Source organism: Sinocyclocheilus grahami, unplaced genomic scaffold (assembly GCF_001515645.1).
Source record: "Sinocyclocheilus grahami isolate Dianchi unplaced genomic scaffold, SAMN03320097.WGS_v1.1 scaffold290.1, whole genome shotgun sequence".
Classification (NCBI taxonomy): domain Eukaryota; kingdom Metazoa; phylum Chordata; class Actinopteri; order Cypriniformes; family Cyprinidae; genus Sinocyclocheilus; species Sinocyclocheilus grahami.
Genome location: NW_015505469.1, coordinates 1,684,796 through 1,696,828, shown reverse-complemented (window position 1 = coordinate 1,696,828; position 12,033 = coordinate 1,684,796). Strand labels below are relative to the sequence as shown.

The 12,033-nt window shown below is 36.3% G+C and overlaps 1 protein-coding gene across 1 annotated transcript in view; it reads right to left on the bottom strand.

Moving 5' to 3' along the window:
* LOC107600744 (furin-like) overlaps nucleotides 1-12,033 on the bottom strand; it is a 125,239-nt gene that overhangs the window by 15,762 nt on the left and 97,444 nt on the right. Inside the window, exons 10-15 of the mRNA XM_016292701.1 lie at nucleotides 8,529-8,643; nucleotides 8,243-8,455; nucleotides 4,472-4,572; nucleotides 3,201-3,431; nucleotides 2,979-3,103; nucleotides 620-733 (exon numbers count right to left, since the gene is read on the bottom strand). Coding sequence (XP_016148187.1) covers nucleotides 620-733; nucleotides 2,979-3,103; nucleotides 3,201-3,431; nucleotides 4,472-4,572; nucleotides 8,243-8,455; nucleotides 8,529-8,643 — 899 coding nt within the window. The remainder of the gene's footprint in view (nucleotides 1-619; nucleotides 734-2,978; nucleotides 3,104-3,200; nucleotides 3,432-4,471; nucleotides 4,573-8,242; nucleotides 8,456-8,528; nucleotides 8,644-12,033) is intronic.

The window sequence follows — 12,033 nt, the reverse complement described above, 5'->3', positions numbered from 1 at the left end:
TATATATATATACACTGTCCCCATATCTTGAATTTTGTGATCATTCTAAATGTATTGTAATAGACTGAATCATGCAGTAAAAGAACACACTCTAAATGCGCACTCGCACTAGTCTCTAGACTTCACGTAATGTATGCGTGCGCTCTGTAGGGGTGTTTTGAATGGTTGTTGCATGACCCTACGTGACATGATTCATTTAGAAAAAATTGCCTTTTTGCATTTTTTATGCAAAATATTACACAAAATGTTGTGCAAAATGTCCAAATGTTTCAGACGACAAATAAAATAAGTCAAGATGTTAAACGATGTTAATATTGTTTCGTTAAACAAGAAATGGAAGGTCAAGTCAAGTGCATAGTCGTGTGCAGTGTACTTTATATGTAAACTGCACATTTTGGCAAATGTATTAGGTCATCTAGGTGTTCCATGCATGAAAATGTGCATAATGTGCACGGTACACATGCTGCAGAAGAATGAGTATATATGAGTAGTATGGGAGCATACCATTCTGACAATCAGGCCTGCAGCTGAAAACAGCTTAGTTACTGAGGACAGCTAGTAAATGCCACTAGTAGTTGGCAGGGGGCACACTTTCACCATCATTTACTCTGACACTCACCTGTGCAGATCTGATTGAGGTCGTATGTTTTGCAGCTACTGGAGTCTGCTGCTGAAGGGCCGGATAAACTAGAAGCTGTGCCATAGAGAACCAGAGTGAACTGAGTCAGAGTGCCTAAAACAGACAGAGAAAGAGATTCAACAATCTGACTCATGCACACAAGAAGCTCACAAAATTAGGACAGTTGCCAGTTGTGAATCATTATGTCTGTGTTCATTCGGTCTCAGTCAGTAGACTGTATTACACTATATGCACATTTATTCAGTCAGCAGATGCTGTCAACTCACAAATTAGGAACACAAGCGACCGACCAAAAGCAAACAACATTAGCACAGCTGATTTCGCAAGTAAACCAGAATAGGGCTAAGTTAGAATAGAGGTATTAAAGCAAAAAGCCACAAGAGGCAATGCATTAGCGATCTGACCAAAGTTAACAAACACAAAAAAACAAAAAAAACAAAACATTAGTTATTTAAAATTAAAAAAACTTTTAATTTCAGCTAGTTGCCTAAGGAAACACAACAAAAATTACTAAAACTTTACAATGAAAATAACAATATATATAAAACTGATTTAAAAATAATAATAAAACTCAAATCTCAATGATACCAAAATAATACTGATGATCACATAACTATGGAGCCTCTCATGGCTTACTGAATTTATCAAATGAAAGGAATATGATAAAATGTTAATCATTAAAATAATAATTGTAATATTAATGATAATCACAATAAACAATTCTTTAAGTAATATAGCTCATTAGAACTGACACGCATACGGATTAAGCATAACAAGCATATATCAGATAATTTTACAATTGTAATATGTAATAAAGGAATGACATTTTTTAAACTAAAATATTTAATTCTGATTGCTCATTTTACATTAAGATACTTTAGTATAATCACCTTTAGCTGCATGCTGCATAAATGACCACTGTCACGGGTAAAGGTTTCCTACACAGCTGTACTACACTGGTCAACATTTGAAATGGATCAAACCCTTACATCAAAGTTGTCCTAAAACCAAAATGCATTCTTGTCTTAGGACAACTTTGATGAACTTTTTTGATCCACTTCAAATGTTGACTACTGTAGTTTCATGTATCAATGCTTGACCAAATAAAAAGCAATATTTATTAGCCCTATTTAGTATAAAATAAGTCAAACGCAAAGTAATCCCCATTTGTATTCTATACTTGAAGAGTTTATTTGCAAAAACAGATAAGCAAATTAACTCTTCACTTGTATACGAGATAAAACGATAACACCCTTTCTATTTTGACAATGTCTGATTGTATATTATCACCTGTACATCTTGCTCATTTTGTGGCCACTAACACAAATTACTCGGAAGATAAAAGCTTGATCATCCTTGTGCCCTGTAACAGCACACAAAATGTCTGAACACAAACTTCTTGTCATCATCATTCAGTAACTGTAGTGCCACACTGCTTCGACATGCATTAGATAGATGGCACACTTTGTCTCTATAGTCCAATAAAGTCAGTAGCTCTGTAAATTCTTAAAGCAACAAAGAGAAATGGACTAGGTAATGCACTGGACGAATGGTCCATTCAATCCAGACATAAAGCAGTTGTGTTAGCGTCTGAGGACAAATGAATGGGCTTTGGCTGGAAGTCCCTTTATATTTACAGTGTTCATGAGCGGCTGGAGAGCGTGATAGTGGGAGAGGGAGAAAAAACTCAGTCCTCTGATTTACGTAGCTAGATTTAATTAATCAGATTTACTGCGGGATGTAGTGAAGGAAGACAAATTGACTGTGACATAAAAGAGGAAGAAAACAGGATTGGGCAAATCAGGCGGATTGGGAGAGAAGATACTCTTCATTTCTGTGAAGTGCACATCAGGGCACTGGCAGACATAAGAGACTTTTTTGGATCACAATCCATATCGGACTCTTTTTAATAATTTCCAAGTCCCAGACTGTTTTATCTTTTATTTTATGATCTTTTTATTTTCTTTTATGGCAATCTACTTTTTTATAATTTTTGTTTAATTGTATTTATATTTTCTTTATGCTCTTTTATTACTCCATTTTTATTATAATTTGTTTATTTTATTGGATCACAATCAATGTTTGACTTTTTAATCACTTTCAAGTCAGTTTTCTATAATTTTTGTTTTTATTTTGTTTATATTTTAATTTTACCTTTTTTTTTTACCATTTTGTAAACTAGTTTTATGAAACAGCCCCCTGTAATGGGATTAGGGTACACTGGAAGTCCAAATTTTCTGGATTTGAACCTGCATCTCCTGCATGAGCACCACGGCTCAACACATCTGAAGCATAAATGGAACAAAAAAAACTGCAAATTGGATGGACGAGCTATTACCATAGTCGCTGGTTCCAGCCATGTTCTCAATCTCCAACGTCCATTCTCCACGAGGGTCCTCATCCCAGGAGTGGGTGGTCATGAAAGCCCAGTCACTGAAGCCCTCAGAGGAGTAATCGTGAGGTCTGAGAGAGAAAGAGACAGAGAATGTTACACTTAACGGATTCAGCTATACTCTATTTGAGTATAAAGTGTGTGGAGGTATCCCTTTCAGTGCCTGACCTGGGTGCAAGCAGCGTGGAGCGGGTGCCCTGTGGGCTGATCAGGTAGATGGCCAGGTTTCCTCTGCGGTTGTAGGACAGGGTGAGCTGGGCTTGAGCATGCTCTAATGAGCTCACAAAGTTGTCCGTCCCAGCACATGCATCCACACTCTTATTGATCACCAAATGACTCCCAATATTCCTAAAAACAAGAAAATAGTGTTCAAGAACTGACGGATAAACCACAATGAAAAGTTATACTTCTTAATACAAGTAATTATGAATGCATTATGCATTATCATTAAAAATGTTGGGGTCTTTAAGATTTAACATTTTTGAAAGAAGTTTCTTATGTTTACCAAGGTTGCATTTATTTCATCAAAAATACAGTTAAACAGTAATATTGTAAAATTATATTACAATTTAAAATAACGGTTTTCTGTCTTAATAACTCTGTAGGCAGCAGAGATGCAGCTCTAAATTTAAATATGATAGACCGTCAAAAGTGATGTTTCGCTCCCACCTCGTTTCATATTCCTATTTCCTCTTGCACTTCATGACCTTTTTAGCAGCACTAAATTTAAAACATTCCGTTTGTGTGCACCGAAGAATCTCAGTTTGCCATATGTTAGTGAAGGATCAATTAAGACTGCAGTTTCTTCTAGCAGAGGATTTAGTTCACACAAATTAGTATTCTATCATAACTTACTCAGCCAGGCAAAAGCCATTTTGCAGAATGCTCATGCTGCTTGAAACGGTTACATTTTTCCATCCAAAATGTTTTTTAATAATAATAATTTTATACTATTTTTAAAATAATTGTATAATCAAAAAGAATGTCTAATCAAACGAATTAATAAATCCATATTTTTAATAATATATTAATTTTCATGTCTTTAAAATACCCTTCTATTCAAAAGTTACAAAATATTTTTATTTCACATAAATATTGTTTGTTTTTTTTATCATCAAAGAATTCTAAAAAAAAAATGTATCATGCTATCCGGAAAAATGCGAAGCAGCTAAACTGTTTTCAACATTGATAACAATAATAAATGTTTCTTGAGCAGCATATCAGCATATTAATAATTTCTGAAGGATCATGTGACACTGAAGACTGGAGTAATGATGTTGAAAATTCAGCTTTACGTCACAGGAGTACATTCAAATTAAACAGTTATTTTAAATTGCAAAAATATTTCACAATATTACTATTAATATATTTTAGTATATTTACTATTAATGTATTTTTTTTATTAATAATGTATTTTACATTTCCTTCGGACGACTTACTTGGCCTCAAGGGCGAGGGCGATGATTCCTGCCGCCAGAGGGGCTGAGGCAGAGGTGCCTGTGTGGGAGTCTGTGCACTTCTGCCTGAGGTCTGTAGTGACCTGAAACAGGAAGCGGAGCGAGAAAACATATCGCATCACTGATATGACGGGAAAATCCAATTATTCTAGATGGGAACACAATACCAACACTGTACTGACTTGACAATGAAGTCTCTCACAAAAGATGATAAAAGTTTAAAGATGAGGCATTTTTAATTATTTCAGAATGTTTCCTGAGGCGCAATATTAATGTTAGTAGGATTTTAACAAACTGTACGAATTTTGAAATAAAAGTAAATTTTCTACACTGGTTTTAGCTCTCAGGTCATTTAAGCATAAAAAAAAAAAAACTATTTGAAAAATAAATATTTTGTAACATTATGAAAGTCTGTAATGTCACTTTTTAACAATTTACTTTCAAGCAGTCTCCACAAAAATATTAAGCAGCAAAAACGGTTTTCAGCATTAACCTCAAAAAAAATTTTCTCGAGCACCAAATTAACAAGTGACACTGAAGATTCCAAACACTCTTTTGGAATTCACTAAAATAGAAAAAAAAGGATTTTTAAATAATTGTTATATATTTTTTCTAAATATTTCCAACATTTTTTATTAAATAAAGGCAGCCTTGGTGAACATAAGACATTAAAATAATTAAAATATTCCAACCTTTTGACCATTAGCCTGTATGTCAAATAAGGGAAATCTTGATTTCTCAATTCATAACCCAATCCGTTATCTTGCTAATTGTGTCCAGAATTGCTATTATTATTTGTTCATACTCAATCAAGAATTCAAACAAGACCCTTACACTCATCATTCAATTTTGATGTGCAACTAGTCCCTCACCATTTGCGCTACAGATATAACTGATACCTCAAATCATGAAAGTTGTTGAGGAGCACCGTGCTATTACTTTTCAAACTGAAATGACTGATCAAACTGATCCTCTAAATGTTTTTTTTTCAGGGGAATTTGGGAGAGAAAAAATAGACCGGGGATGAAGATTTCACAGAGACTTGGGAATTGGGCTCTTTCCACTTGGGTCAGTAGGAAACCACCCAGAACTTCCTAGCAACTGCATATCAATGCCTTGGCAACAAATCTTGCATCACAGCACTGGCATCTGCATGGCAGGCACCTCTTCTCATATTCTTCAGAAAATGTAAAAACCCTGTAAAAACTGCCATTCGGCTTCTGCCCGTTACGTGACCCAGGTGGTTCAGTAAAATGTTTGACATTTTCAACACTTGAGGGTAAAAAGCGCAGCATCTTTAAGCCCTTAGGGTCACACAGACAGAGCCGGAACAATTCAAGACAAATGCAAACATAAAAGGCTCGACGGGTGACACTTAAAAAACCAGGCATCGCAGGATGTGCACTGACTGCGACAGACCTCCTTGTGTGAGACTAATTGCTAAAAATGGCAGAGAGGCTGAATGACAGGAGCGATGACAGGAGAATTCAGCAATTGCACACTTAAAAATGGATCTTGGGAGACCACAGGAGAGGAATATCACCTGACAAGAGTCTGCTGCAGAGGAAACAGCGGGTATCAGGCTTCTGTCCTTTAAAAGCACACCTCCATTGTGAAAGCCAGTGTCTGTGTCTTGAATGCGAGACAATAGATGAGTCAGTCAGGCATAGCCGGTTATGAGAACAATGCTTGGGTGCGCGCCTGTCGGCACAGAGCCGGGTAAAGAAACAAAAACGATCATGAGCAAAGAAAATGTCATGCTATGACAGTGAGGGGTTGTTGTTTTGAATAACGGGGATATTTGTGCTTTGAAACTACAGCTTAACATTTTGTGAAGAACCCAAAAAGATTGTGTGCTCATGCAAAAGTCAGTGTCAATATGGCAGGGTGTTGCTATAGTCTTGCTAAGGTGATCTGAGTGGTTCTTAGAGCACTAATATCCAGTTGCTAGAGTGCTTAAAATAACACTTATTTTTTTTATTTATTAACTTTTTCCCCGCCAGTTTTTTTGAAAAAAGTTGCCAGCCGCCGCCAGCGATTTTCATGATTTTCACTAAAATTAGATGGCCTCCAGTATATTTTGCTGTTTGAATACACCAAATAAACCAAATACACCAAAATAAAGATCAGAGCCTCTACTTTTAAACAAAGAAATCTGTTTTATTCTAGCTTAAAGCATTCTTTTTTTTAAATCAACACTTGAATATAGGTAGGTTTCATAAAAAGGGTGAACAAAGGTCTCCTGTAGCGAATCGATGCATTTTTGTAAGAAAAATATCCATATTCAAAATGTAATAATCACTTCATTGTAGCGTGCGCCAACAGTTGTACATGGAAGCAGCTCCGGGAGCATGATGTATGAGTTCAGAGTTGCGCATGCGCCGGTGAGTCTCGTGAAAACCAACGTTTGTTAACAGGAGCAAAGGAAGCAAAGTTTCCTTACTTTGGCAAAGGAAAACCAGTCTCCTCTTGGCTTATATCGAAATCCTCTGACATTCTTCTGTACAAATCCTCGTTTTGTACTTCTAATAAGTGACCATTGTTTTGTTTTGATCTCTCCCTTGTGCTTCCGGGTTCGTCACTTCTGAGCAGCGCATGCGCAAAGCCGACCTCATACGTCATTCCCCCGGAGCTGCTGACGTACAGCTGTTGGCACAAGCTACATTAAAGTGATTATTACGTTTTGAATTTTTAAAATAAAAAAGTTCTATTTTTGGCAAATATAAAAGCCTTTTCACACCAAAAGTGAAATGAATAAGCCTCAGGCTGAAGGGAAAGTAAATTTAAGTCCGTACAGTAGAATGCATAAGAAGAAATTTCAACACATTTCAGCAATAAAAAAAAAGACAAGTGTTTGTCTAGAGTAATTTTTGCTTATTAGTATGGTTGAACTGGATCATCGAAGGTCAGAAGCAAAGACATTGGTTAATATAATGAGATTAAATACATAAAGGATATTTGTGTTGTTTAACATTTAATTGCAGGTTTGCGTCATATTCTGAGTTGCATTATTTTTATTCATTTTGAAGAATACCGAATCTGTGTTTTTTTTTGTGAGTGAGATGAATTAATGCATATTCATATTTATTTTAGAACTACAGTAATATCTTCTGATTTCTCTCAACATGGGGACAGGAGAGCTGTCAATCAATAAATTGGAAATTGGAAACACCTGTTTTATCATCAGCCAGGCCAAAATTGCAAGTCTGATCACTTAGTAATAGCACACCTCTCCTCAACCAGCTACATAATTTGATTCACACAGAAGAAATACTGTAGCTTTTATGGCTGGTCGCTTTGTCTGGTTAGGAGATGTTGTAATACTTAGGGCTGAGGTTTGTCGAAATCCCTAAGCACAAGTGTATGCAATAAAAACAGTGACGCTCGACTTAACAAACATCATTAATAATCGCACAAACAAAGATAAAACCAAGCCATGCGTGACAGTGAGAGGATATGGTTTGCAATCACAAGAACATCCGTGTTTTTGAAGCTTCAAACAGGCCATGAAGACAAAAAACATCTATCTTCCCTCTCACTAGTGACCGCAGCATTCACTGACAGCCAAAAAGCCTTTAAGAACTTTAAAGCGCCGGCAACAATTCTTCATAAATTGGCTTGGCAGTCTATCTTCTGATCTCCAACTGTTTTCAGATTCTTTATTTTTGGATTAGATTTGCTACGCCACTTCTTCAATTAAAGGATAACTGTTGCTAATTTTCTGGAGGCGGAGAGAGAGAGAGAGAGACTCACAATCTGTTTCTCATTGAGGCTTCCACTGCTGTAGGTTGTGGCGAGGGTGGACGAACAGGCCTCGCTGTACCAGGGCACGTTGCCGTTCTGCGTGCTGCTGCTGATCGACAGTGTGTAGATGCTATTGGTGTAGCCGTCGCAGTTGCAGCTGTCCTTCTCTCGGCCACCGTTCCCCGAAGCCCACACAAAGATGGAGCCCCGTCCTCCACGGCCCTAGAATTCAAGAGGAGAAACACACAGTCGGTCAAAACTGCTGGCATCTCGCTTCATGCAAGCCCAATCGAACACCGAGAGCCAGATGCGAGGGCTGCGCTGCCAAGTCTGAAACATGAGGATTACCGACGACAATACTCAAAACAACTGGATAATATTTGTGATGAGTGGAGTTTGGAAAGGATCGTCTGCCAGAAAGGATTTTCAAAGTGTCATGGACAATTAAAGCACTATCATGGTTTCGATTGCCGGGCCAGATGCTTTTAAAAGGACCTTGTGGGATGGCGCTAATGTTCAAGACATTTATCATGCATGTTTATTTTCAGGCGTAAATGAAAGACACAAACAGCACTGGGATTTTGCAGTCTACTTCTCAGAAGAAGTGCAGTAATGCAAAAGCAAACTGTCAGAACCGATAATGAGCTCATGAAAAATACACAAAATTTCTTCTTATGCATTCTACTGTACGGACTTAAATTTACTTTCCCTTCAGCCTGAGGCTTATTCCTTTCACTTTTGGTGTGAAACGGCTTTTATATTTGCCAAAAATATAACTTTTTTTATTTTAAAAACAAACAAGCGAGTCCTGTCGAGATTTAAAAAGTAATGCAAAAGTAACGTAATGCATTATTTTCCATTAAAAGTAACTAAGTAACGTAATTAGTTACTTATTTTATGGAGTAATGCAATATTGTAATGCATTACTTTTAAAAGTAACTTTCCCCAACACGGTGTATGAATAACCAAGTGACTTTCATTTTACCATGTCGCCACAAGGAAAGGCCAACAGTGCAAATAATTTGATTCAGATGCTGTTTGCTTCTTGCCTTTGATCGTTTACTGTACCTTACAATTTCAGCAATGTGCCAAATAAAAGTCTGCAGGAGAAAATAGCGTGCCGAGAAAGGCTGCAGTGCAACGTTTGGCTGTGTCTTTGAGAGTCTGCTCTCTGTTACAGCGCACACCTGCTTGATTGTGGGCATCTATTCAGCGAGGGTGTTTACACAGACCAGAGCCCCATTTGCATTGGCCTTCTCCACGCAACATGGATCTTGTTTCCCAAACAAATCTGACTGCTGGCACACGCAAACGCTCATGATTTGGACACCAGAAACAATGGCTAGAATATATGGATGGGGAAAATACTAAGCTAGTTTGAGTAATCAGTTCAAGTTTATTTTTTTTTATTTTTTTTGGTCCTTGTCACTTATTTATAGGAACAGTCACAGGGAAATTCTTACAGCTCTCACCATCTGTCCTGTTAAAAGATCTACCCAATATAATTCAGTAATTCTAATGTAATCATTCATACTTGGAACAAATTAAGCAACAATGCATTTATGCTATGGATCTATGCATATAGTGTATGCTATCTATGCTATGACATAAAAGTAATACAATGTAGCATTAAGACACCTAACGTCTACTAATACTTAAATGTTATACTGCAAAAACATCAATAAATAACTATTGTTATTTATTGTTGAATTTAAAGAATCATTTTTTACAATAATAGATAATCTAACAAACTGTAAATTGAAAAAAACAATGACAGTGATCATGTTAAAATAAACTGAAGTTGTGGCTTGCAAATTACTTAAATACAATTAACTTAGTGAAAAGAAAAAAAAAACACTTCTAATTTCAGCTAGTGGCCAAAACAACATTTAGGTTTTTCATTTAGTTTAAGTACAACAATAATTAAAACTAAATATACGAAAAATAAATAAATAAAAACTGTATAGACGCATTTAAAAAATGCCTTCAAAACTATTACAGTATATCAATGATACTAAAATAACACTGCCCTCATGTTGTTCTAAACCTTCCTATCTTCAAAATAATATATTTTTGAAAAAAAAACAAAAAAACTACAGCAGCAAGAACAACAAAAAAAAACCCAGATAAAATTTTAATAATATTTTCTTGTGTTCCACAGAAGCAAATATGGCATACAAATTTGGGACGACTTGAGGGTGAGTAAACTATAACAGAATTTTCATATTTGGGATGAACTATTGCTTTAAGTGATGCATATCAATCTTGCGTAAAGTGGTCTTGCGTACTAAATCGCCTCAGTATTTTTCAACAAAAGGTCTGCTCATATAAAATCCATCCACGACACACTGCGGTAGGTAGCGTCTTGGCACGAATCTCCTCCATTGTCCTTTAGCTTGGCCTCAGCCAGTTTTACAACCCCAGAGCACATATTCATAATATGAGTGAAGGGCTGAACGAATGCCGTTCCGTTACCCCGCGCATGATAGCAGTTTAGCTCAAATGGCGTTAAGTAATTAGGTATTAAGAATGTCAATACTGTTCATGCTCTGGAAAATCCGCATGAAGATGTCTTGGTGAAAATTGCCATTTAATGTGACATTTAAATTAAACAAACTTCGCTCTGACTAGTAAGTGCTTTTATGACTGAAGGCACTCGCAAATGAAGTGTGCCAAAATCAAATACAGAGCATCCCTTCCACCGCCCCCCTGACCTCGCTAACTTCAAAGCAAATAAGAAAAATCCACTTAATTCATTTGAACCGCAAATTTCTGCCCTCTTAAATGCCGCTGCTGGTAAAAGTTCAAGGTTAAGAGAGGCAAACTCAGACCATCTCAGCACAAGAATTTCAATGAAAACATGTCTACTGTTTGTGGCACAGACCAACTGATGCAGATAACGGCAGGAAACAGTAGCCCATGAGTCACAGAAGCAATTGTACATGTCATGCAAAACAGGACATTTCCACTGCTCATTTTGAAACAGGTTTTATGTAGACGTTCAAAGAAAACTTCCTCCACGGTTCATCCGAGTGAAAAATGTAGACTTCGATACGGCATATATATATATAGCAGTACGGTACGGAAAGTATTCAGACCCCCTTAATTTTTTCACTCTGTTATATTGTGTATATATATATGTGTGTGTGTGTGTGTGTGTGTGTGTGTGTACAAATTAAACAGAATAAAGAAATGGCTTTAACACATTCATCTAATTTAAAGTTTTAAATCATGAACATTTTAATAATCTCAGACGTGGTCTGCCTTGATCAACAACATTGTGAACTATGCTGACGTGTAAATTTAGCCAATGATAATAGACCATTTACATATACATATCATTTAGATAAGTCTTAAGGCCTGTTCACACAAAGAACGACAGCTATAAAGATAACTAATTACATTAGTGTCCACACCAACACACGATAACATTTAGTTTATTCAGTGTGCACTGCTGTTATGTGATCTGGTGCTTTAAATCAGGATGGATTCTACATTTTTATTGTTCATTAGCTGAAGAAAAAAAAGTTTTTAAAGTGATTTCAATTATATTGTTCCTCTGTGCTGTTATAGTTGTGGTGTGGACTCTGCTTTACTTTTAAATTAAGAACAATGTTTAAAACAATATCATTATTGTTATCATTATAGTTATCGTCCTTGCTGTGAAAGGGCTTTTAAAAGGTACAGTAATGCAGCCGAATTCACTCTAATGGGCAGAGAGAGGCTGGAAAATTCTTTGACAAAAAATATAAATTATGAAAAGTAATATAAATTGCCTTCCAGGAAACAATAAAATGAAC